The following is a 26,677-nucleotide window of genomic DNA, read 5'->3' as shown; positions in this document are numbered from 1 at the left end:
TAGTTGTCTGAAGTCAGTCAAGACATTGGCCTGTTTTGAACGTTGTATGAATATTTTCATCAAGAAAAACATTGGTGGGGATCCTCAGCTAGTCTACACTTGTAGACTATTCTTACGTATTTAATGTATTTTTATGTATTTGTAGCAAATACAGTTTAGCAAATGTAGCAGAAACCAGCCATAGGGTGGTGTGGAACCAGCTCAAAGTTAACGGCCTCTGTGTTGAATTGCAGTTTCTGAGTTGTCTTCAAAGTCAGTCGCAGGTGAAGGAGTTCAGGTGCAGCTCCTTGGGTGTTCAGCAGGCATTCGTGGAGCCAGATTTAAACGCTAGAGCTGAGTAAGCAGTTCCATGGCCCTCTGAAAATAGAAGAGAGGAATGTAAATACTTCATATTTTCTTTTCAGTGGAGTGGATGTATTCTTGTATTTTTGTTGATTATGCTGATTTAAAATATTTGGAAGAGTAAAAGTATCATAATAACATCTAATATAGACATGTATATGCAGTAAACTTTTTGAAGTGCAGTTGGAATTCTGGGCACCTGAAAAAGAGTCCACTTTCTGCATCTGCAAAACTGATGTATGTAATGTAGAATGTAAAGTTAAGTTCTGGTAGGGTTTTTTGTTTTTGTTTTTAGGAATAGGAGTGTCATACACAAATTGTTTTTTCATACGTTTCTAGGTAGGGTGTTTTTTTTTTTATTTGTTTAAAAAAACGAAAATCTCTTTAGCCCCTACCCTTCCCTTTTAAGCTGCTGTCCGGACAAATATTTGTAAACAGAAAGTAAAGCAGTTTCTTCTGCATGCACAAAGCCCTGGGGAAAATGAGGAAACGTTTTAGTGTGTGTGAGGCTTTTAATACTTTCTTTTGCTCTGATTTATCTTTCAAAGAGATGTGGAGGTCTGCCTAAAAAACTCGAATACGCTCCCTGTGAGCTTATATTACCTTCATTTAAACTCTATTGCTGAGACTCAGGAATTCATGGACAGAATGACCAGAACAGCAAATATTACATTTTTTTTTTAAAAAAAAAAGAAAAGTAGTTATTGGATAAACTGGTATGAGCCCAGCTGCTGTGGATAAATTGATTTTGCTGTTGCTTTAAATCTATGATGTGTTGGTATTTTGGCAGAGTAAGAAAAACAAGGATATTAGAAAGTAATTTACTGCACTGGGATTAGTAAAGAGTGTTCTGTTTCTATGATTGGGGCAGAACAGGATGGTTTAGATGTGTCTGATAAACAGGACGAGGTCTAGTCTGACAGCTGGCAACAATAGTTTTTGCTCAAAGTCAGGTGTACTAAATTAGCAAATCTATTACAAGGATACAGGAGAAATCTCACAGAAGACAGCCTTGTAGGCAGAAGTGTTGCCAAATGGGAAATGATTCATCGTCTCTGAATGGGATGAGCACTGAGCAGAAGCCGTTTAAACCTCAGACTCCTTTGGCTCATAAACCACCAAATATGCGATTAACACTTTATCTCCTCCAATCCTGTGTTTTTTATTGTCTCCTGAACAGCAGTCTATATTTAGCGTCAAAATCTACTAGACTCGCTTGATTATTCTAATTTCTCTTTTGTAAGCTTGGACATGTATAGGTACATTTTTTAACTTTAAACCATAAGATATTTGGATGCATCCTAGAAATACTCCGATCTTATGACCCTTTGGCAATATTACGTTTTAGTGAGGACTGTTATGCATCTGGAATGCAAGCATGACATGAGGGACCCTGGCAGGACTTGGTGAACTGACTTCAGTGTAGTGCTTTTTTGTTTGTTTTGATGTTTTTATGTTTAGTGAAAATACATGATTAGCTAGAGATGTATTTTCATGTAGCGTGCTAGTTTGAGGGCAGCCATTCCATTTTAATTTTTAGTATTTTAAAAACTTGTCTTTCGTTAACACTGACAATGCCATTAGTATTCTGCAATACATGAAGATTAGGCCAGGTCTCTCAATATTACGAACAGGAAAAATACTTGTGAATTCTTATATTTAGTTAATAATCAATGCAAAAAGCAGATACAGTGTGCAAAGCTATTTGAAAGGATGTGAAGGATGGAAAAGGCTTGTGTTTCTGAGTTTCAGTATGTCTCTGTTATCGTATTAGCTCTAAGATACGTAGATGACAGAGAAACTAAAGGAATTAGGTCATTGGAAGTTGTTTATTATTAAATAATTGAGATGCAAAAGGAAAAATAATTTTGCTTGCTAAGTTAATACATTTCTATATTTTTCATGCCTGGGATAGCACTGGGTTAGCAGTTGAGATATCCAAGGAACAGTGTGCCTAGGAAATTAATGTAAAATTCCTCCGGAAAATGGGGTCTGGCTTCCTTGCCTCTTCCCTTGCATGTGTAGCTGTATAAGAAAGAAATGGTAGGAATCAGGAGGAGCAATGTTTAGTAAAATGTTTTGTCAGCACAGCTGCAAGAAGTTGAGGGTTTCTAGAGTGAAAGGCACCAGAGTAAATGAGGTCCTTCCACTTTTATGCCCCCTCAAACTCCCCTTCTTGTCCACTCAGACTTTCTGAAGCTCATAATTGGTGTTTGAGGTCAATGGAAATACTTGCTTGTTTGTTACATTTGAAAGCCATTCTGTCTTTGTAGATGCCTGGTAATAAAATCTCCTCCAGCTTCCTGGAAATAGCTGGATTTTTATTCATTTGCTATTTTGCTAGAAGTGTTGATTCACAGTGTTAAACTTTTTACGTTAATGCTTTATACTCTTCCTCTTTCAGTTTCACCTGCTAGCCATTGTTTTTCTTGCCCTTCACTCTACTGCTTATCTGCTGTGTGTGCTCCTTTCTCAAAAAAAAAAAAATTCTTTTTCACCACTTGAACATTGCATCTTCCCAAAAGATTTCTGAAATTGTAGTTTAAATTGCATAGTAAGCTTCTTTGGTGGCAGGATTCTTTCCTTCTATATATTGTCAAGCTATTTCATCCACATTCCTTAGTGTTCTGTTTCTTTAAAATCCATTTCATATTATTTCCTACAGCAGCACATAAATTGTACTGATTTGATTAAACAATTTGTGTAAAAGCAAAGCAAAACAATGAAAAGTTGGTGCTTTAATGTAAGTTTCTTTACTTTTGTTGAAGTAAATAGGATTAAACATCCAATTAGCTCATCTCTGTTTAACAGCAACAGCATCTTAAACTGTTTGGATTTGTTCTGTAGAAAACATCTGTTTACAAAGAGAAACTAAACTGTATCTGTTAATATTAAAGGACTGCAGTGATGTAACTAAATCCGTTTATAAATTGTATAGTGCATTGATTGCAATTACCTCTTTGAGATTTGGAGTCACGGTTTTCTGATTGGGGGGGAAGGCTGAACTGAGGTGCATGAGATCTTTAACAAGGTATGGGTGTGTGATACAGTCTTACTTTTCCATATGTACTTCCTGTAAGCAGTTGGTGTTTTCCCCATTTATATGGTATTATTACATTTCCGTAGGTAGAGACACTAAGTAATCAGTGTCATCAGCTTAATAACCAGGTAAAGGTATATATAGTCCACTGATCTTTCTGCTGACCATATTTTTTGGCAGAAGTCTTTAATAAATATTATTTAGAGCAAGACTATACTTCCAAGTAAATTGAACTGTCAACCTGAAGAGAGAGTCAGCTTCCAGAGTTGAAAGCACTCCACTAAAAGGCTTTTCACCACAAAAGTAAATAGAGGGACATTGTGCTTAAATATTTCAACTACGTTAAGGGAGGAGGAGAAGGCAGGATCCCCATTTTATCAGTGAGACATCACAATCCATGTCTGAAGTTGTGGATGTTGGTAATACAGTATGAAGATGTAAAGAGTACATCATCTATCTGTATTCCCCCATACAATGTGATTTCAGTACATCAGGTGTAGCAGTAAAACAAAATAGTGCGGAATGCAGAGTTTAGACTTGTGAAATACCTAGGGAAGATCCTTAACTAGTGAATTTTACTAGTGCTAGTTTTGAGATTGTGATCCTCATGAATTCTTTAACATTGTTTGATTTTTTTTTTTTAGGAAATTATTTAGAAAAAAAAACTAAAATACTTCAAGTTTTATTTTTGAAATGCCGGAATTGACTCTTTTTTTTTCCTCGAAGTTCTCACCTTAGCTGTTGTCACATTTTAGAAATTGCTTCTTACAAAGCAGCTGACAGTTCTTTTATTAGTGTTGATAGAGATACTTGCAGTATTTTGCTGAAGAGCGGCATGAGAATTCCTGTGAGTATGAAGGGTAAATAATATGCATCCTTTTTCGTTTTTTTTCCTTTTGCCTCTTCCCAGAAAAGCCCCGGCAGTAGCAGAGTGTCCCACCAGGATCATGTTTGTAGCAGAGAGAATTTTGAGACTTCCTGTTTAAATCAAGTTTGTGACTGTGTCCTGACAGACAGCAGTGATCCTGAAGTCTGAAAAGCTTCTGGTATCTACAGCTCCTCATACCCAGGAGCCGGGGTTAGCTGCAGGTGCCTCTTGTCTGAAGCCCTTTTTAAAATTCAGGGCATTTTCGTCTGGTTGGTAATTAGATCATGAATTTCTTTTGTTATTGCCTCTGCTATAGCTCATTCAGAGGGTGGAGAGTTTCACTGCAGTGAGACAAATCGAGGGCTCTGCTTCTTGTTAGCTTGTTTTTTCCCTCAGTACATTTCCATAGGTACATGAAATACATCAGTCAGAACAGAACTATAATTTGTTTCTTGTGTTAGCTTTTTTCCCAACCCTTGTTCATGTGGGGGCAGAGAAATATATGGGTAAATTTCCATGTTGAGTTTTTTATTTACTCATCCTCAGAGGAAGAATCCTGTGTTTGCTAAGTATTTTGGGGCATGCGACTTCATAATTTTGGACTAATCACTTCAGTCTAACCTGGGTCTTGCTTTAAAAACTAGCTGCTGGGATTTCAAACGTGTTTTTGAGGACTGAGGTAAGATTTTAGCATAATGATTCCTAAGAATTTTGAGATGAGAGCATCCCCTTTTCCTGAGATCTTAAATACTATTTTATTTCTGTATTTCTAGGATAATAGAATTAATGCTCACAAAAGAGTTTACTTTGCTCACATTTGAATTTTAATAACCACTTCTGCAGGTTTGAATTTAGGTGATCTTGGTTATGTTGCATTACTTTTTTAAAAAGGAATTGTTTTTAATACTGCAGGAAGGTGAATTACATTTCATTGCAACAGAGAGGATCATACAGAAAATAAAACAGTAAAGCTGGTTGGTTTGCTGATATTTAATAAATTTCTGTTTCCCAGCCTGTTTCCTGCTGTACAATTTTATGTGTACTAGAGTGTGAGAAACAAAAGCGAGAACTTTGAAGTTGATCCTTGACTGCTGACATCCCCCCCCCCCCCTTTTTTATGAAAGTATTTTAATAGCTTTTAATTTCAAGCTATGGATTTTTTGCCCCCTATTGGACCAGCATAGTATTTAGTGTTTATGTTTGTAAGTGGTGTATTTATGATGAATTCATGATACGATAGTGTTTTTTCAAATGTTGAAAAATGGATGAGATGTGAGGGTTAGGCCATTTTGTAGCAGGGTGGAGAAGTTAAGTGGAATTTCTAGTGTGTGAAAGTTATGCATTAGAAACATCCTGGCTGGTCTGAGAGGCTCCATCCACACTAAACCAGGAAATGCAAATATTCGCAAACCCTTTGTTTTCTTAAAATTTCCCACGTGTTACTTCTGCTTCTTTTTTTGCTGTTTGAGGCTCTGATTGAAGCCTTAGCTTATACATCCCCCTGATGGGGTTGGTTTAGTACTGTAACATTCAGATCTGATTTGCCTTTTTGGTATATAGCTCAAAAAAAAAATCTTCGTGTTTGCAACAACATACTCAGTTTTGCTGGTTTAAACATGAGTCTCTGTAAAAGACTTGTAAGCCTTCATGGTAAGATTTAAAATGCTTGGTGAGGGCTTGCTACCTTCGTTGCGAAAGTGGCAGCATAATTTCTTTCCTTTACCTCTTGACAGGCGTATCAAACAAACTGGACACATGAATAGACTTCATGACGTGTGTGGCAGTAAGCCCATCACCGAATGAATCTAGGAAATGCAAATACATTACTTGCTCGAACGAAGAATTCTGTGGTATGGGTTTTTTTGTGTTTTGTTTTACTTTTGGCTTAGAGTGGAATAAGGGAGGAGAAGTGGAAAAGGAAGCCTTTTGTTTACAGTAAAACAATGCTGTGAAGTAGACATCATGATGTTAAAACAGGAGTCTAAACATGGCAAATCTAGGCAGACTCCATCTGGCCGTGTCCGCAAGTCATTCAGACGTGCCAGGCACAGACTGCTGGAGTCGTGAGTTGTTGTCGTGTCGCTCCCCCCTTACAGGAATTTAAAGTAGCCCTGGAGACTCTGTCCCAGAATTTTATTATTGCATGAGATGAATGACTTATTGGTTTAACTGTTTATATTCAGTGTTGCAATGTATCTCTATTAACATTTCTTCCATGATAAATGCATGGTATCTTCATCTTGAACTTTAGTCTCCATGAGTTACGTGCAAGTAATATGGGTCTAGAATTCTAAAAAGAGTTAAAACACAGCCTACTGTTGAATTTGATACAGTGACTCTAGTGGAAAGGAAAATATACTGTTACTATGTTAGCTTCTGGTGTATTTTGCAGTATTGTAAACTATATTATCAGGACTTTTTTTTTTGTCATGTCTGGATAATCCATATTGCTGTTTGTAGTTTGAATGCGGGTTATGGTGGTTTTGTTTGTTTTGTCCCAAAGGATTAATCCCAATTTGTGGAGACACAGGCTTCTAACTGATAGTGTATATAAGCAGGTGCATGTGATCCTTTGAAATGGGTTTCATTTTACAGATTTTTACAACACAAGACGGATAAGGAAATATTGAATATATTGAGTTTGACCTTGCAGAAATGTGTTTACAGGACAATTTAGACCTGTAACAATTATTAAAGGAAATTGTTTTTAGAATTCCTTTCCTAATACTGGGATTACCCTAATATGTACTTTAAAAAAGAAGAGTTTATTTAAAAGCTGTCTACCTTGTGTTTGGTGTATTAAACAAATAAAAAGGTAAGTTGTTTTAAAACACTTCGTGTTTTAATAGGGTTAGCACTTTAAAAGTGTATCCACACTTCTGAATTGTTCTAATGTGTATTCCAAGTCAACCGGAGTTGGCATGTGATTCTAAATTTACATTGGATTTAAATTACATTGTTAATTCTGAAAGGGAGTTGGAAATCAGTTTTCCACCAGTAAGAACTGGAAGTGAACGTGGTAAGCCTATGGCCAGATGTTAGCTCTCTAGGTAACTGTGCCAGTTGAAGAAGCTACCACCCCTTCCAAGTTGCTGTGGCTGCTGTAGCGCTGGGGGCAGAAGGGTTTCTGGTATGCATTTCCTAATTCACAGCAGTAAAAGACATGTAGATGAAACAGTGATGGTGATTTGAGGTTTACCTGGCTGTTTCTGCTTTAGGAAGACAAGGTAGTGGTCATGCTGGTCTTCCCTGCTGCAGGGTTCCCATCTAATTTAATCGAGTAGGGTATGTCTGAAATCATCACCAGTTTGTCCTGGCTGAGCTGGGCTTCCCTCTGCATGTCGTTTGGCACCTTTGTGTCAGCACGTGCTGCCTCCGTACTGCTCCCTGCAACAGAGCAGAATTGGGGTGACCCTTTCAGCTTGCTCACGTCTTCAGAGGATGGTGTTTGGAGCTTTAATTGGGGTAACACTGGATTCCCAGTTAAATATGGGGAAAAATAATTAAACCTTTTTAAGAAGGGCATGCCAGCCTCTGTGTATATATATACTTGGTGCTGATTTTTGTTTAGTGCTTGGTAGGTTGTTCTTAATTTCTAGTGATTTGTGAGACTCGAAAAGAGAAACTGTTAAAATGTGAAATTAGAGCACCCTTAAAGCTATAAAGCGTGTATGCTTGCAAGAGAAATGCTTTGTTCGGTGCTTGGATTCTGTTGCTTCCGTGTGCTTTGGGAAATAAAAAAATAAAACTGAATCTGAATTTTTAAGTTTCAGTTTGTCTCTCTGAAAGCCTGGTGGGTGTTAGGTAGTTATTTTGATATCTTAATGGCAAAATATGTTTAAAAATTTAAAAATGTTTTAAAATATATATTTTTAATAAATGTCTGGAACTGCACAGCAGAGACAGGAGGAAAACTATCAGTCTATATTAAAATGAAAAATTTGGGAGTGTATTGTTTTGGTTTTAGAGCTGCAATACTGACTGGTATGGAGTGCATTTTTCCGGGACAACTGCAAGTTGCTGTCAGAAAGGTAGTTCAGCCTCTCCTTGCCTCCTCTGCAGCCACGTGCTTCTGCTACTTCCTTTGCACTAGCTCTACTTATGGCGTGGCTGTAGGATAAGGCAGCGCAGCTCTTGGAGCCAATGGAAAGCGAATCCATCTCCCCAGAGGGCTAACTTTCTGTTAAGCCAGTTCAGCTTCCTGATCTACCTTGCATCCGTATGATTGCTAGACCTGATTTAAGAGAGGAACAGCTGCAGCCCTCTTGATTGTTAGGTGCAACATGAAACCTTCGAGCTCACGTTGATTAGTGATCATGGTTAGAGTAATAGTCAGCTGCTGTGTTCTTACGTATTTCATGTTTCAATACCTTCTTAGCTCAGAACCCCTGTGCAGCTGTAAAACACACATTTGTTACGTTTATGTATCTTTGTGTGCCCCTTCTTGATGATAATCAAATGTCATCGTATTAAAATGCATAAATTTCATTAACTTACAAGTAAATTCTTACTTTATGATCGTGTTCATTCAGTTAGTTCAGCTGCAGGAAAAAAAACACCTTTTAAAGGAAATGAAAATTGGAAGGAAGTGAAAACTAAAAAAAAATCCTCAGATTAATTGTAAAATAAAATTTAATGTGAATAGTTGGGATAAACAATTTCATTTTTAATCTTTAATAAAGAAAGTTATTACCTCAGCAGCTGTATTTGTAAATCTGTATGGCGTTATTTACAGCTCTCTTTGTTCAATGACTAGTCAAAGACCTCCTGTTTTATATCTTCCCATGTGGGAATTTAGGCAGGTCCAAGGAGGGAGTGCAAGCAGAAAAATATAAGTTGCTCAGCAGCATGCCAACAATGGATGAAAACAGTAGGAATTTGTTAGAAATGTTTAAAGTATTGAGCTATGCTGCTGGAACCTGTGCATGGTGTATCGTTTGCCCCTCTCAAATGTTTTTTTTTTTTAAGAAAACAAAATTAAGAAGAGTTTTATGCACTATCGAGGAAGGCATGCAATGTCAGCCATAGGTTCAGAACACCCCAAACAGTTTCTGGGTCCCAGGGGCAGCAGTCTGAAAGCCAGGAGGGGCGTGCGTGTGCTCGGTTGTGTCCCTCCCTCTCCTCCCCCCCCAGCCAGGCTCATTCCAATCAGCAGTGTAATTGGAATGCAACCACAGTCTGGAGGAGGAAGGGGAATTTTTGGCAAGAAGAGACAGAGCAGTTGGGAGCTTTATTCAGATTAAAGCATAGACGACCATTCATTATCAGTACAACACGCATTAGCAACAGCATAGCATTGTGTTTCTACAGCTGGGACTTATTTTAGTGATTGTATTGCAGTGCGTATTACATGCAAACAACTGGGATCTGATCACAAAAAGCAATGCTAATGGCTTTCATTAAAAGATGGTGTTTCTGTAGAGGGAAGAAAGACTTGTCTTCAAAATGAGCTGTTGTGGTAAAAATTGATAGGCAGCCTGCCTTTCTGCTCACTACCCCATGTGTTCCATATGTTCTGGAACAAGCACTTTTTGGGGGAGAAAAACCCTTGGGTGAAACAACAACAACAAAAAATGTAACGCTAAAACGGCTGGTTGGATTCAGAAGGCTGAATCAGTTTCGCTGTGGTGATGACACTGAAAAGCCAGAAGATCAGTAAACACAATCTTAGCTTTGGACCCGCTCCTTTTCTTCCTCCTGTAAACCCCGGGCTGTCCGTTGACACAGTATTGGTTGCTTGCGAATGCCTGACATGAGATGGGGGTTGTTTTCTTATTAAGTCACGTACTGAATTGTAAATGTGTCGATTGTGCGCTTCCTTCTGCTGCTTCAGCTTGTGTGCTCAGTTCCATGAACATTTTTGATTACTTTTTATTTTCTTACCTTTCTTCCTGTATCTTCCCTTCAAAGTATTGATCTCTCCAATACACACATTTTAAATTACTAACTTTATAGGATAGCTTAAGAAATATTAATTTTTAATACATTTTTTTAAAATCTGTATTTCTGTCATGATAACCTACATCTATGGCCCTTAGGTACTCGTTGCCGTGTACAAACACATATTCAATCTTTTTAAATTTGTCATGAATCAGGAGGTGCATTCTAACAGATGAGAGCACGAGCGTACCAATAACACGCATTGTACCTGTGAGGTACGGTATTGGTATTCCTATTTTGCAGGTGTGTAACCACATGGTTACCTTTAGTGGTGGCCAGGGAGTGAGAGTGCCACCCATTCTTCTATAAACTCAGTGAACGTTTTCTTTCTGAACGCTGCCCTCCTCCAGACTCATTTGAGATCTGTTGTCTTACTGTTGAAGGTGGTTAGGATCGTGGAAAACCATTAGATCATTTCCAAGATGTGTTGATTCTGTGAAATCTGATGATCTCTCTCGTTTTTCACTTGTTTTTATTCCATGTGTTTTAAAATGCATTTTTTCCCCTGCTTTCTTATTTTCCTCCGCTTTAAGTAGGGAGACCTTGCATTATATATATATTTACTATTCTGAAATAAACATACTTTTTAGCATTTAAATAAAATGTTAGTAGTGTGTGACATAGGATAGCTTCCATAACAACTGTTTGAAGTCATGAGAAGTTTGATTTGCCTGTAAATACAATTCCAAAGTAAAAAAGCGGTTGTAACGAGTTACTTTTTTGCTAATTACTGAAGGAGAAGAGTTCTGAAAATGATATTTATCTTTCTATAAAAGTCAAATTTTCAATAATGATGGCTGCTTAATAGCACGTAAATTTTAATGGCTACTGTGTGAATTAGATTACGAAAGTTTGGAGGTATTAAATATTTTCCATTTAGTTGCAATAGTTAAATCATCCGTAAACCTTTCTTTGTCAGTCCTTGGAGTAATCGGAAGAAAGAAATTGGCAAACGTGATTCACTTAATTCCTATTTTTGAGTGTTTGAGACCTGCGCATAGCAAAGCTGTCATGGAAGGAGACTGTGTGGTTTATACCATTTTGCTTTTTTTAATGTTTCTGTGAGCTGACCTGAGTAGCGTACATTAGAATGAGATCATAAGGCATGATAGAAAGATATTTAATGAACATATAGTATGTAAAATTGATGTGCGTGTTTGTCTTGGCTCGTGTTCATCGTGCCTTTGTATTGGAATACTAATGTTCTCTTCTCTGTAGACTACCCAGGAAGTCTGTAATGAATATAAAGCATAGATATCTACTGACTCACTGATATTTTGTAATAAATGCTTTATCTCCTTATGTGTACTAGAAACCATTAATGTCTTTTGATGATGTACTTACAGTACAATGCTCCTCCCTCCCTCTTTTTTTCAAACCAATGTCAGGATATACAGGCGCTGATTTGTTTTCTGTTTCTGAAAACCTTCAGTGCGAGTTTAAATAGCTTAACTTTTTTTTTTTGTTTAGGAAAAAAAATAATAAAAATGTTGTTTGTACATGTTTGTTTTAGAACAAATAACATCCTTCTGTGGCCTTGTGCGCCTCTAGAGGATCTGTTAATGGTACAACCACATAGGTCTGGTAATGACGTGGGTTTGGTTCCAGAATCATCAGCATTTTGACTTGGCTTTGTCAGGGAAAAAATGATCTCGCTCTGGTTCTTTCTGTTTTTTGAAAGTTTGGCTCAAATCTGACGTAGGATAGAATCTCAAAGATAATTAAGCCCCATGAGTTTTATGAGAATGGCTGCCTGGATAAGGAGGAGAGCCTTAGCAGTGACCTGAAATGAGAGGCACAAGCTTCAGGGAGAGATCAGGTGTTGCTAGACCACTGGAGAGCCTGCGTGGGAGAGTGTCCGTGTAAAGGCCCTACCGGTGGGAAAAGCTTCAGCTGTAGCTTTCAGTCAACCATAAAACATAAATCCATAGGAAACCAAACTTCCTTAGTTCTTATTCTCAAGGAGCTATTAATCAGTTGGTTATCAGAATATTGAGAATAGATCTAATAGCGTTGAAACTGTTAGAAAAATGGAGCATAAACTGTGGTACTTTTCCCATCAGTGGGAAAAGTTTTGTGCAAAAAAGTCCTGAGCTAGATGAGAGCTCTCTACATGGAAGAAGATCGTTTCATCTAGAATTGAGGTTATGCTCCTGGGACCTGAGCTTTTTTTTTACCTGGCAGAGAGGCTGTTCTTAATAGATGATTTCCCAGTGTCTCTCCTGTTTTGTTAACCTGACAAAGACGGAATTGGATGACATCTGACTGTCCTTAAATGTGGTTACTAGAAGGAGAAATCTCAAGCCAAAAGTATTAATTTGTTCACTAATGGCTAATTGTTGGGGAAACGGTTACTAGTTCGTATATTGTGCAACATGAGACTTTGGTTAAATTGCAGTGACAGACTTGATTAATATTTTGAAAGGAAGTTTTCGTAATGAATTAACCTTATGATTTCTTTCTGAAAAGACTAGTCAAACCTTTTATTTTTGACATTACACAATTTCAGGAACATACTGTCTGGCCTGCTGTGCTGTAGATGAATTCTGCCTGAACTGTCAGGTTTAAAAGTTTCAGCTTCATTTGGCAGTTTCCATTTTTTATAATGGATGAAATTGCGCAAATAATAGTTGATGGTTTTCTTTTTTTTTGATATATTTAAGAAAGTGGCCGTCTATACAAGCATCTGTTTTATTTGAATGTTTTTTTTTTTTTTTTTTTTTACCTCTAAATGAAAGATGGCTGCTAGATAATAATCTCTTTCTGTTCTTGGGTGAGTGGTGTTAGTTGACAGCTAGCTGTCAAGCTGAGGATATTCCTGTTGTAATAAAATCTTAAGGGACTGCAGAAGCATTTTGCAAAGTTTCTGTTATTACCTGTTTCCATAAATATCTATTAAGTTGAGAATTGCATATGGATTAAGTACTTCTCAAATTGCTGGGTATCTGGAGGTCTCTAGTGGATTTTACGACGTGATCCTAAGGACTTTATTTGAAGGTTTTGTGGAGTGGACTATGATGAGACAGTCTGTTTGCTATACGTGCTTGAACTCCAGGTATCAGAAATACCTAAAATGTTGGGTGCATTATTAGTATTTTACCACTGTTGACCATTTACAGTCAAATTATTGGCTGAAAATCCTTAAGTGCAGCTACGCTTTGGGATTCCCATTATGTCTTTGAACTGAGAGAAATTATTTCTTGACCTTTCATTCCTTACAAAGAACAACTAACAACCTGGTACCAGGCAATTTTCTCGCACGTTAACAGTATTGTTATTAGGACCCTGTTGCATGAAATTAATTCACTGAAACTTTTCTGGGAGCTTATATATATGTCTTTTCTATGGTATATGTTAATGCATTGTTTTATGACTACCTGTAGTTGTCAATGAGTATGTCTTTGTTTTATGGAGGACCAAGACTTGTTAGACCTCAGTAGAGTTTTAGTTAGATTTTACAGTGGTGAATTCGCCTGGAAATGCTTTCATTAAAATCAACATCTTTATGAACATAGTCACATGAAAATTGGGAAAGCATTCATTCCATTGATTTTTAGAATAATATGTAACTTGGACTGGGCTAGCATGCAAAACTGTTCGGGATGGTGCTTCTCTGCCCTGACTTTGGAAATCTCTGTGACAGTGTTCATGGACCACCTTCACTAGCTTTTATTTGGCAAGATACCGCGGAAAAAAAAAAACAGAGAATCAGGTGCCCTGCAGTATCTGTCTGAGGATATTCAGTAGTAGAAAGCCTGACTGTTTTGAGGTGGTGTCTGTGGGATGCACTTGCTGGATGCTCTCTTCTATCTTTGCATTTCCTGGTAGTAATTAATATCGGAGATCTCACAGAAAAAATATCCAAAGGAATCTGATACTGAAGAGTCTTCTACAGCATTGATTACAACCAAGTACCTCTATCTTCTTCTTTTTCTACTAGCTGTGGGAATTCATTCTTCCATTGAATATCTGAGAATCCTTCTGCATTACCAGTAAATGCTTCAGTGTTTTGCAGGGAAATCTAATAGTTCCTGCTCACTAAACCTGTGGTAATAGATAAGAATATGTAGTTGAACAGCAATGCATTTTGTGAGAAGTCTTTGTGTACTTTGGCATCTTTATATGAAACCTATCCCCCCCTTTTTATTCCCCAACTTTTATTTACTCCATTCTTATTTTTCCCTTGGTGTTTTTGGTGAACAAATGCAAGTGTTCCTTCTTTTTATTTTAATCAAAAAAGCCTGGAACAATTTTCATCTTCTCCAGAAATAAAGTATATCTTTGGAGCCATCAAAACTCTGGTGTTAGAAGTTAGTCTATTCTACCCAAGTGTTTTTCAGGTAAAAAATTTTAGTTACTTTCAATGTAGGATAGCAGAAAAGCCTAGACCGCCTAGTGTACTTTTTTTTTTTTGTGGTCGGAGAGCTTTTCTTGTTCTGTAGAACAAAACATAAGACCCTGCATGTGAAACACCACTAATTCTACTGGAACAATTGTTCATGCCACCATGTGGTGAGGTAGTTAGAAATAATCTGGCGCACTAAATAGGCAAACACAGGAGCAGCTGAAGTTGGCACTAGTGGAAAAAAATGCGTGTGAAACTACTGCTTGAGGAAACACTGCCATATCACTTCTACTGTAATCTACCTAAAGGTAAACTGCCAAAAGATGACACTTCTGGCTCTGCTTTCAGGAATTATTTTACATGATAATACGATGATGTAGGAGCACGATTCTTTTATGTTCATTCATGGGTTTTTGAGTAGGATTTTCTGGAATACCACACAGGTAAATTAACCTTGTTGTTAATAACCAGTAACTTCATTTTGCATTTCTTGTTTTTCTACAGTACTGTGTGCAAAAAACTTGGTGAAAAAGGACTTTTTCCGTAAGTAGCTGTTAAAGTTTTATATGTTTATAGTTGGGATAAATATTATGCAAGCTCTGTAAATCCCTGTTTGCACATGTATTAGGATGGTTGCATTAAGGGGTTGGGGGCTCTGAGGTTTTGGAACATTTTATTTCAGGGCTTCTAATTTCTTCTTAGGTGACACTCATGACATTCATAATAGTAATTAAAAACAAAATACACCGTCTCCTTTCCTTGCTCCCCTCTGTTTTTTATGGAAGTGGGAGACAATTTTACTCTCACACAAATGACATGTTTTTCAGCATTAATGCCTTGTACTTATTAAAATGTTTTTCATATAAGAACTTTCTGTCCAGCAGACATAAGTACATCTCAGTTATTAACGATCATGTCATAATACTTATGTACTCTGAAATTATATTTTAATTAATAAGGTGGATGAAGGAGGCAGAAAGGAATGTTATTGGCTACGTAGGCATGCACGCACATATCACCTGCCTGCTGCCCTCCATTTGGGAGTAGGAAGAATTCAAAAGATCAGACCTGAACTTTGAAAAGAACTTGAAGAAGGAGTGATACAGAATTATATTGTAACTTGTGATACTTATAAACCTTGCCTTATATCTGATTTTTTTGTTGTTGATTGTAAGTTTTACTTGTTGAACAGTTTAATAATGCCTAAAAACACCCCAACTTGCAATCTGTGCTGCAGTTTTGTACAGTCGGCAGCACATATCCCACGAGGTCCTGTTCCTCCCTGCCCCGCGTGTGTTGCCTTTATCCCCACCTGCCTTGGCTGGCAGCAGCCTTGGGCTGGTGGTGCTTGACTGGCTCTATCCTGAGTCACCCAAGGAAGCAGTGCTGGTGCAAACCTTACGCTACAGACAACGTCAGTAATGTTTCACCACTGCAGCTGACTCACTGGGCATGCAGATGAGGGCAAGAATTAGTATGAGGGAAAAAGGCATTGGTGGTGGGACCATCTCTTTCAGGGGCAGTTAATAGCTCTGGACTGCAGTTGCAGTAGAGCTAATTGTAGGCTGCTGTGCTGTGCTGGTCCTGCTTCTTTCCCATCCTCAACTGCGTAGTCCAGCACAATTTTTTTCACAGAGTTTTGTTAGCAGCTGAGCCTGCACTAAGTTTTTCTAAGGTACTAAGATAAGAGAAAATGAAGTAGAAAACAAAGTAGACCTCAAAAGTGTGAATTGATCTGTTATAGGTAGTTTCCATTAATATGAGTAACAACTAAAATATTGATTACAATTAACCTTAAAAATTGGAAGAATGCAGTTTTGTTTTCTGTGCCTTTTGCTGAATTCTCCATACACTGAAAACGTACTCAATTCTGAATTAAGAAAATTAAGGTGTTTGGAGGCTTTATGGGAGGATTCTCCACCCACCCCCTGCTCTAAGCGTTCAACTTAGTGATATAGACCAAGAAAATGTTGAATGGAGTAACTTGCTAATTTAGCCTTTTCCCATGCTTTATACATAATTTAATTGTTATAACCCATTCATGGAACATGACTCATAATAAAAGCCATCTTCAAACTTTTTTTTTTGAAAGTGCAATGATTAAGGACTCTAAAGCATCCCGATCTGTTTGCTAATTTTTTTTCCTTTCCTTTCTCTTAGGACTTCCTGATCCATTTGCTAAAGTTGTGGTGGACGGATCTGGCCAATGCCATTCTACAGATACTGTGAAGAATACACTTGATCCAAAATGGAATCAGCATTATGACCTGTAGGTGGTAACAGTGATAGCCAAAGGTTTGAAGTACAATCCTCTAAAGTACACAGAAATTTTCCAAAATTCATAATGCTGACCTATTTACAGCTTGGAAAATGTCCCAGAGTTTAGTAGTTTGCGTGAAAATTCCACTTTCTCATTTCCTTCAAAATGTAAACACAGTACTTGATTTTCTAGGGATGTCTGCAGCATGCCTTACGTGTACTAAAGCATTATTTTATTGCAATATTTTCATACTGACACCTCTCTAAAATGAAGTAATTGACAGTATTTCCCTCAAACTGTTCTTCATGTTTTTGTCTTATATTATTAGTGTCTTTCCATCAGTCTGCCTCTTCAGCTTTTTCTCCTTTATATTATTTTCTGTCTCAAATGTTCTTTCACTATAAATTCTTATGTTATGATTGCTTGATCATCTTTCAGTGCTGTCGAGCAATATAATCAGTATGGCATGTATATGTCATGTTTTTCCTCTGTTTTTCTAAAGCATATAATATTTCATACAATATGATTTTTAAAGCTTTTATTTTTTTATGTAGTTTTCTTTGTGCTCATTCATGATTTATTTTCCCTGTCCTTTTATCCTTGTACCTTTCTATTTTTCCTTGGTATGAAAGATGAGGAAAAGAAGTGAACAGTTTTACCTCGTTGTGTCCTTCTTTCTTTCTAAGGCATTGTTCAGGTCTTTTTTTTTCCCTCCATCTGTATCTGTTTTAGAAACTGTTTGAGCATATTTATATGAAGAGCTTTTATGCTGGTGTGACGCTAACCCAGTTTCATAGTACAGCAACATATCTGTGTTTTAAAGGTTAGCTTTGGACGTCAGCAAACCTATGTTAAATCCTATGTTAAGTACTAGTACACAGGGAATTGCCTGTGCCTGTTATTCCCAGTGGAGAAAAGCAGGTTGATAGGTTTTTCAGCAGAATGTGGAAGACTACAGTTGAGTATCCAAGACTAAATGGGTGAAGTCACTGTTCCTAATTCAGTGCAGGTTACAAAACACTTTCATTAGTACTTAATAAAATACCATTGGCAGTTTAGTGAAATAACAGAACTTTCACTGAGGAAAGCTCTGTATTATATATTTATTGTTGAAACTCAGTCCAATGTTGGATTTTGCATATGAGACCATAATTCAGATTAATCAGAAAAATGGATTTATAAAATCAATTTAAGATCACATAGAAGTTATGGTTCTTTTCCAGAAAGACTTCTAAGTTACTTTGTTTTTATATGTTGCTAAACCTCTTAAACCTCTTTTTTATAGGTTACTAAACCTAAATGCTGATTTGGATAGAATTTACCTAAAGACACATGCATGCAGATTTCAGACCTCTGTCCTGCCACACCCTCTCCAAGACTGGCCATCCATTTGTGAAAATTTAGCTTGAGCTTTTTCAACAGCAATTAACAGTCTGCACAGTGTCCTTATGGTGAAATTCTAGAGTAGATTGCCCTGATCTTGCAGCCTGCTGCTCCCTGTATTGGAAGGCTTTTTTTCTGTCCTGTTTCAACCTCTTTCCCAATTTACTGCGTGTGTGTATGCAGCATCCCTTGCACTCGCTCTATCTGACTTCTGGGTAAATGGATTCAATTTATGTAACCCCCAAGAAGGTAGCTGGATGGGGGAAGTCATGTGTGTAATGTTTTGCCAATTAAACCAGCTGTGTTGGGTCAGCAGCAGCGTGTCTGTGCTACTGTATTACCTTGCATCAGGAGCAAATTCGTGAGGCGAATCTCTCGGTCATCTCCACTTGCTGTGCTCTGGCTTCCAGCATCAAGCATCTCTGCACTGGATGAAGCTAAACCACAAGATGCATTCCTTGACTGTCCCTGATGGTCTGCTGCTCACACGAGCTGGAGTTGGCAGGATCAGACTAGACCTAGACTAAAGAAAAATCACTGAAAAGCGAGCATAGGCTTTTATTGTTGTTTAGCTAGGTAGGCCCATTAATGAGTATTAATGCATAGCTTTACAGGGTTAAAAGGAGAGTAAGGTGGAAAGCAAAATGCTGTCAACGTGGTGGAGTCTTTGTGTGTAAAGCCTTCTTTTAACCTCTGGACAGCTTGTGAAGGGTTGCTTGCGAAGGAGGAATGATGGACCTTAGTTCTGTAGTTACCTGCTGCTAAGTTCTATGTTGAAACTGTCAGCAGTTCCCCACTTCTCCCCCAATATCTGCCAGCTGTTACTTCATGTTTGAAGTGCTGTGGTAGCAATGCCAACAAGCAGTTGACAGGAATGGGTTACGAGGGCTTGTAAGTGCTCCACGTTCTCATGATTTGGAGACTTGGTTGCCTTTTAGAGAGGAGGAGGAGCAGAGGACATGGGAAACAAGGGAGGGTGTTAATATGCAATGACAGTAATGGAAAAGATAGTAAAATCTTTTGGCAAAAAATCCTTTCTGGTTATAATTTTCAAGGAAGGATGAATAGAAGGTATTTTTACATTGTTTTATAGAACAAATCATATTTGTGTCTGGATACTGTAGTTGTCTTAGCTTTGAAGCAAGACTGATTGTATCGTTTTACACAAAACATAGAAAAGGGGCTTCTGGCAGAATATTTTGTTGAGGCAGATTTGGGGGTATCTCAGTGTCACAGCATTTAAAATTAATTGGATGTTACTTAAAATGTTCAGTTTTTCATAAAGGTTCTTAGACCTTCCTTTCGTTCTTCACGAGTGTTCTGACTCATTTGTGTTTTTGTTCAGGGAGACTGGGAATAAATTGCTTTTAATCAGGTACAGATCTCTTTCACTATGCTTAGCTTGTATTTTTATGAGATTTGGGGGAGGGAGGTCTTGCTGGATTGTCATAAGGAATTTGCACCTGTGCAAAACTTCCTTTTTAAGGAAGAGAATCCATAATAAAACTAGATTTTGCTTATTTAGGATGTTATTTTCAATATAAATTATCTGATCTCTAGGGATAACTCCTGTGCTTGATTCTAGCAGCTGAATTTCTTAATGACACAGAAGTATACAGAGCATTTATAATCCAAACTACAATTCAGTGTTCTGGCAAGCCTTGTAATTTGAAAATAAGCCTCTCCCTCTCAAAATTTTCTTTATAATCGTTTATCCCATCTTATTGTCTTACCTGTCATTCCTTTCTTAACTCTATGGAAATGTATTTCCATTTATAAATACCAGTTCCCTAGTCTTCAGTTCCTATTTGAAACAGCAAGAGACGATCACTTGTCTTTAATACAACAGTCTGTCTGCCAGTCACTGTTTGGCTTTTATTTTATGATAACTTTTTACTGTAATATACCTAGTGTCGGGTCTCAACTGAACCTATTATCTGAACCAGATAATGAGATAACGAACTTCTCTTTTTGGAGAGAAAAAAAAAAAACAACTAATAGTTACCATCCTACCGCTAAACACCTGATGGCAGACCTCATAGCCTACAGGACTTAATATTCCCTTTCTTTGAAAATAATTGTATATTTTACAACTTTTACAACTTTGTAATGTTTACCCTAACAACACACCATTGCATGGGAACGCTAGCCTGACTTATGACACTTCCACTGTTACAGGAAATGCTTTGCACACCAAGCATAACCGATGGAGCCTCGGTGGCAGAATGCCTGCTTGCTTCTGTCACCACAAAGTGTAGGAAATCCACCAGAGGAAGGTGGAGTTATATAGTTGTTTTTTTTAAAGCAGAATGTTGCTTTTTTTCCTACCATGAAGAATTTTGCTGTTCTTTACCAGACTGTAGTAGGCTTACATGCAGGAAAACTGTCTCTTAGCCATGTTGGATTGATTGAAGTGTCCCCAGTCTAGGAATTGTATAACACGTTAACGCTGCGGCTAATTAATCTTGTGTATTATGTGATAGCATATGTAATTGACACAGTAAGATGGATCTCTTGTAGTATATTTATGGAATAATGTCTGAATTAGGTGGCTAATTCAAAGAGAATTTTTGTTTTGTTAACGTGATTCAGCATAATAGCTACTCTGCTGTATAAGATTTAAATATATATATATTTCTGTGGTGTTGTAAAGAACAAAAAAGGGTTTGTTTTTGCCTTATGTGGCCCTTAATTCAGATTTTAGTGTGAAAGGAAGCAGCTGAATTAGTTGCTTAGATTCTTCAGTCTAGATGGGTGTGTGTAGAGGGGGAAATCTGGGAGACTTTCCAGAGAGAGATTGCCAAATAGTTGCTGTCTGGATGCAGTTTAATGTCAGTAAAATACCATGCTTGCCCTGGATGTATTCCCCTTCCTTATTTTCAGTCTTGTTTGTGTTTTCCCTGTTGTTCAGGCCTTTGCTCAAAGCTTTGGATAACCAGACTTAATGCATTTACAGGTCGTCTTGCTTCCGAAGCATTTAACCACTGTCTAAACCAGTAGTTTTGAAACTTATCAAATAGCCTTTTTCTCTTCCTTCCTCTTTCTTCCTTTCTGTCATAGTGTTGATCTCTCCTACAGCCTTCCCACACTCACCTGTGCTCTCTAGCCTGTTCCAGCCCTCCCTGTCAGCCTCTGCCTTTAAGGTATAGCAAGTCATAACATCTATTTACCTCTTAAAGGATCTGTAATCTCCACCGAAACCTAGTTCCTGGTCCCATCTTTACTCTGTGGCCTGCCAATCTGCACCCCCAGGCTCCAGGAAGGACCCATGGCTTTACTTCCTTGTTACGCCTCTCAGATGCAGTTGGTTCACTGAAACCTCACCCAGCTTCTGCAGCTTCCCAAAATCTCCTCACTGTAGGTTCTAGTGCCGCGTGGTGCCTTTGCTTTCTCAAGCTGCTGCACTGCCCTGGCAGACTCACCATTCTCCCCTATCGTCCAACTTTGCTTTGCAGCTGCCTAGTTATTGCTAACGATCCCGGACTTTACAGTGTCTTTTAGGTTTAATTCAACGTTGGGCTGGGAAGTACTGGGGAGGAGAATGGAGCAGCCAGCCAGTGCCACGTGTGTGTGCTGTATTCCTGTGTGAAGCCACAGCCCCTGGCTTGGTGCTCTTCTCACCATCCTGCAGACTCAAAATACCCCTCAGCTACTCCCAGAGATGAGAGCTATGTCAGGGTGGAGAGAAGAGGAAAAAATCGGGATGATATTTTTTGTTCTGCTCCCTCTTCTCCTCTAGCCTGAAAACAGCTGATACCTCAAAGCATAACACTACCATTATACTGAATATGTATATATATATATGTGTGTGTGTGTGTATATATATATATATATATATATATATATAAAAAATGGGAAAATGGAGAAATAAACTAAATAATTTGTCCAGGTCGTAAAAAAGTCTATGTGACAGCATGGATTAGAAATAGGGAATTCCTGGCTTCCAAGCCTGAGTTCATACCTCTTGATGTTGCATTTTTCTCTTTCTGGAGGGAGTACATCTGGCTTGTGATCAGGAAGAGATGTGTTTTTTCAGCAGTAATTTTTTTCCACTTTCTTCATTCTGCTTTTCTACCAAGCTGAACTCTTCAGGGAAAATGTGTATAATGCCATGGGGCTGAAAAGTTGCTCGATACCAAACCTTCCTGAGTGTGGTATATTGGCTCAGAAGGCAATACTACCCTGACAAAGATGACAAACTAACAATTCTCCCTGTGTTTTAAAATTCAATTAAAATATTTTAGAGTTTTCCAGTATTGCATTTACTTTATTTTTGTCTAGAAGTGAAAGTGCTAAGAATAGGCAGTTTTCATGAAATTTCCAAACATGCAATTCTTATCCAAAGCCCTAATTTTACAGATTCAGAAAATACAGGAAAATAGACCAGATGCTCTGCAGTTAAAAAATGTATATGGAAATTGAATTTCCAGGTTTCCACTTCGCTAATCCTGTTATCTTTGTTGAAGGATTTAAGCTGTGAAATAGGTATTGCTGATGGGATGGAGTTTAAAAAATAAAAATAATAATAATAAAAAAGAACCTCCAAGAACTTGAATAAGTAGTATAAGGAGGAAGAAAGAAGCATCCAATAAAATGAAATTGTTTATTTTAACTTATTCACTTTAATTTTTGGAACATTCTTTTTTAATAACAAGTAAAATTCCTAGCTAAGCTTTTATGTTGGAACTTTATTGCCAGATGATGTAAAACAAATGTAACTTATCCACCAAACAAATTGGAAATGTCAACTTGTCCTACCATCACTCTCTAAATGCAACCATATATTTTCATGTCTGAAATTATGCAGAAATATAGATGAAGCATTTCACTGTAAAGCCAACTAGCAGTTACTGAACTATTTATTTTCTTCCTTTGGTTTAGAGGAAGAAAAAAGACATTTTCATTTTAAAAATGCAGTATCTTGCTTATTTCCTTTAAATATGTGAATTAGCCAGGTTTTCAGGTGCAAAAAAACAGAGTAGGCTCTAGTAGTTCTGTAGAAGTCTTCACCTGTTTGGTACGGATGGCTTGCTGTCTGTAGCTCAACCATGAGAACCTCACCCTGAAATGTTACAGTAATTCTTGGAAACTGTGTTGTATATTCAGCTGTTCTACATATTATTCAAACTGTTCTGTTATGAAATTGTGTTTAACCATATACCTCTGACTTTTTTAAAGCAACAAGGAAAACTGGAAAATTCAAGACAGGTCATGATAAGTCTTTATTTTTAAGTGCACCTAACTTGTTCTCATAAGAATTTATTTTAAGTACATGAAACATTGTAGACTGCAACCGTGCACGTGAATACCCATCTTCATCTCTTGTTTCTCTATGCAAAATTGGCATTGTCAAGGTTGTAAGGCCAGAAATCTTACATATCTTATGTAATCAGCTTGCTATTCCAAAAACCTTGGATTTTGTTTAAGCTTTTTTTTAAAAAAAAAAATAATAATTGTGCACTGGTTATTTTAAACCAAATTCATGTATGTGCCTACAGTTAGGCTTTTTTGTCTTCTACTTCTTGGATCAGTCCCTGTCTGCAGGTGGTTTAAAAAAAAAAAAATTGTCAAAGTTCTGCTTTGAGTTTTATACAATAAAGGAAAAAGGGAGAAGTGCTAATTGACAGCTTACGTGATCGGAACTGCAATTTTAAACCATGAGTGCTAGTTCAATTGCTTGGTTTGCCAACCTTGACAGTATCATTTGTACCTTTATGAAAATGTTGAGATGTTTTAAAGCCAGAAAAACCTTCGTCAGTGAGGGAGAGATCCATAGAAATTAATTGAACTGTTTGATTAGTTTTCCTTCAAAATGAAACAAAAAACCTCTTGGAACTAAACTACAGAAGGCCAGAATCTGTGATCTGGGAATGGAGGACTACAAACAGTTCTCAGGCTCCAAGCCTTAATTACAAATTAATTTTCCTCAACTTGAAATATTGTATTATTAACTATATTATTCAATGTTGGCATTGGCTGACGTATCTTAGATGCTTTGAAATTGTCCTTTGAAAACCAAAACTAGCTCACAAAGTAATTGCTTCTGACGAGCAAAACTTGAAGCAATAAAGTAAAAATATAATAGCCTATAGCGTCCAGGTTCCCTGAATTTGGTGAGATGCAGATCTAGACTTTGCAGTGCGTTCCCATGGTAATGCTGACAGGACATGATTCCCATTTCAATAGGGGGTAGGAAGGGAACATGGCACTTCTCAACAGATATACAGTATGAACTTTTTGAAATGAGTCACGCTTGTAATGTGATGTATTTTTCAAACTGGGCCTTTCTTGAGCTTTCTTAGTACTGAACTAGCTTCCCAAAGGTTCATTAACTGCAGGTGTGTAAATAGCTTTACCTTCTGTTTTCCCTGAGCACTTAAGAGCATGGAAACTAGGGTGACTTGCATTCCCAGTGGTTGGAAGAGTAGTCTGAAAAGAAGCAGCAGATGGAGTGCTGCAGAAGGATGCTAAGCTAAACTAATAGTTTCTGTCCTGGCATTTGAAGTGCTCTGCCTGCTAGCGCTGCTAATAAATACATCTTCCACAAGCATCACCATTGTTTTCAGTTAGGCTGAACATAGGCATGAGTCAAAGCATGCTTGTAGCCTTGAAGAGATGTGTTCACCTGGGACAGTCCAGAGTCTGTTAATGCTACTGTGTTAAACAGATATTGGTAGCCTTCTTCCATAACTGGGATTTTAGATTACTTTGTATTCAAGTAAATTCCTTCATAGAATGTACTTTCACTAAATGTGTACGTTATCTCTGCAGATGAGTTGTGCTCTCCTGCTGTATGTTCGATTTTTAATGTAATGGTTGATGATCTTTGTTTTTGTTTTTTTTTTCCTTAAGGTGATTTCTGGAGCATCTTCAAAGCATTCAGTGAGTGCCACTCACAGTACTGTTCTTCACATTTTTCAGATATATTGGGAAGTCGGATTCAATAACAATCAGCGTGTGGAATCACAAGAAAATTCATAAAAAGCAGGGAGCTGGTTTTCTGGGTTGTGTGAGACTTCTTTCAAACGCAATCAACCGCCTTAAAGACACTGGTTGTAAGTAAGCTCAACACTACTGATTCTTCTCTTTCAGACCTCGTTTATGCACAGAATTGTTGAAGAGTGACACATAATTGAGTTTTTGTTGTTGTTGTTTTATGAAGCTTTTATATTCCAGTTGGTTTGGTAGTTTATAGCAGTGCTTTGTGGCAGAGGGTAAGTAGCATGGGCAGGTCAGAGAACATAACTTGCCTTTGGCTTTTCAGTTCTTTTGCCCCATTCCTGTAGACAGTGGTAACTTCAGTGCGGCAGTCTGGTTACAGATTGTCAAGACTGAACTTAAATGTGTTGGAATTTTAAAGGAAGACAGATTCTGGTGACTTTCAAAAACAGGTGTGTTAAGGGGTAGATGAAAAGGTAAGTATCTCTTGAAGTGAAAGTTACATTTTAAAATGTCTGAGTCTTCAAAAGTAGCTTAGTAAGTTTTGTCATAAAATGTTAAGTGCTTTATAACACAGCTCTTTGTATTTACTCCTGAAAAAATTAACATGTACGATGCAGTTTTCTTGTTATCCTAATTGGTGCCATTTACAGTGATCAGTCATGATGCACGCTTACTTCTGAACAAAATTTGGCACACCATTTGTGATGGAAAATTGGTGGTTGCCAATAAAGATCACTTAAAAAAAAAAAGGGTAACTTGCTGGCAGAGAAGCATTCTGATTTTGCTTCAAATAACAGGCTCCCTGGCGACAATCATAACTGAAATTCTAATTGTTAAATATTTGTTACTAGATCAACATTTCAGTGCATTACATTTTGCTCAGTTTTATGAAGTTCTATCTACATAGTATGGAACAAATTCTGTAGGCTAGCTCTGTGCTCTACCAGTACGGGATTATATATAGGGATGAGAGCGACATATCACAAGGGGTGAGAGTTCAAGTTACTTCTTGAGAGTCGTTTGAGCTATCTATATATGTAAACTTCTATCAACTAAAGGAGCTTCATGTAGTAGGAAATATATTAAAGAAAATGTACTTTAATCTTTTTTTCTGTTTCAGAATTACAGAAGATGATGTCTTAAGATTTTTAATTTTCCTTCCCTGCTTCTTCCCCTCTGCTCCCCCCATATCTTGAAGTCTTAAGTATTATATGCTAGGATGAATTTTGTTCTCATGGTACTTCAGCCTGCCTTTCAAAAGCAGCAAAATGTTGTATGATTTATACTTTGTGTCCTTGTTTTGTAGATCAGAGATTGGATCTGTGCAAACTTGGGCCAAATGATAACGATACTGTTAGAGGACAGATAGTAGGTAAGTAAGGCTTTTAATCTTTTAGTTCACTTAGAGCTTAAAAGTAGCTGTGGAAATACACTACCTAGATATCAGGTTTCTCTATTTTTTTTTTTAAATTCAGTGTTTAGTGCCAAAACCATTGACCTCAAGACAAAAGTGTATGTGTGTGTGTATATATATAAAATTATAACTGTTGGGATAGT

General features: G+C 37.4%; 1 protein-coding gene across 3 annotated transcripts in view; it reads left to right on the top strand.

Annotated features, from left to right (window-relative positions):
* SMURF2 (SMAD specific E3 ubiquitin protein ligase 2) overlaps nucleotides 1–26,677 on the top strand; it is a 66,339-nt gene that overhangs the window by 13,612 nt on the left and 26,050 nt on the right. For 2 of the 3 annotated variants that reach the window (XM_083805362.1, XM_083805363.1), the window contains exons 2-5: nucleotides 15,040–15,078; nucleotides 16,696–16,804; nucleotides 25,100–25,233; nucleotides 26,427–26,492. In XM_083805362.1, the coding sequence (XP_083661488.1) occupies nucleotides 15,040–15,078; nucleotides 16,696–16,804; nucleotides 25,100–25,233; nucleotides 26,427–26,492 (348 nt within the window). Of the gene's footprint in view, nucleotides 1–3; nucleotides 6,101–15,039; nucleotides 15,079–16,695; nucleotides 16,805–25,099; nucleotides 25,234–26,426; nucleotides 26,493–26,677 lie in introns of those variants that run through there. The other variant, XM_083805361.1, reaches the window with a different exon arrangement.

Source organism: Anser anser (assembly GCF_964211835.1).
Source record: "Anser anser genome assembly, chromosome: 19".
NCBI lineage: Eukaryota > Metazoa > Chordata > Aves > Anseriformes > Anatidae > Anser > Anser anser.
Note: the sequence above shows the minus strand (reverse complement) of the source record. Positions and strands in the feature narration are given on the sequence as shown.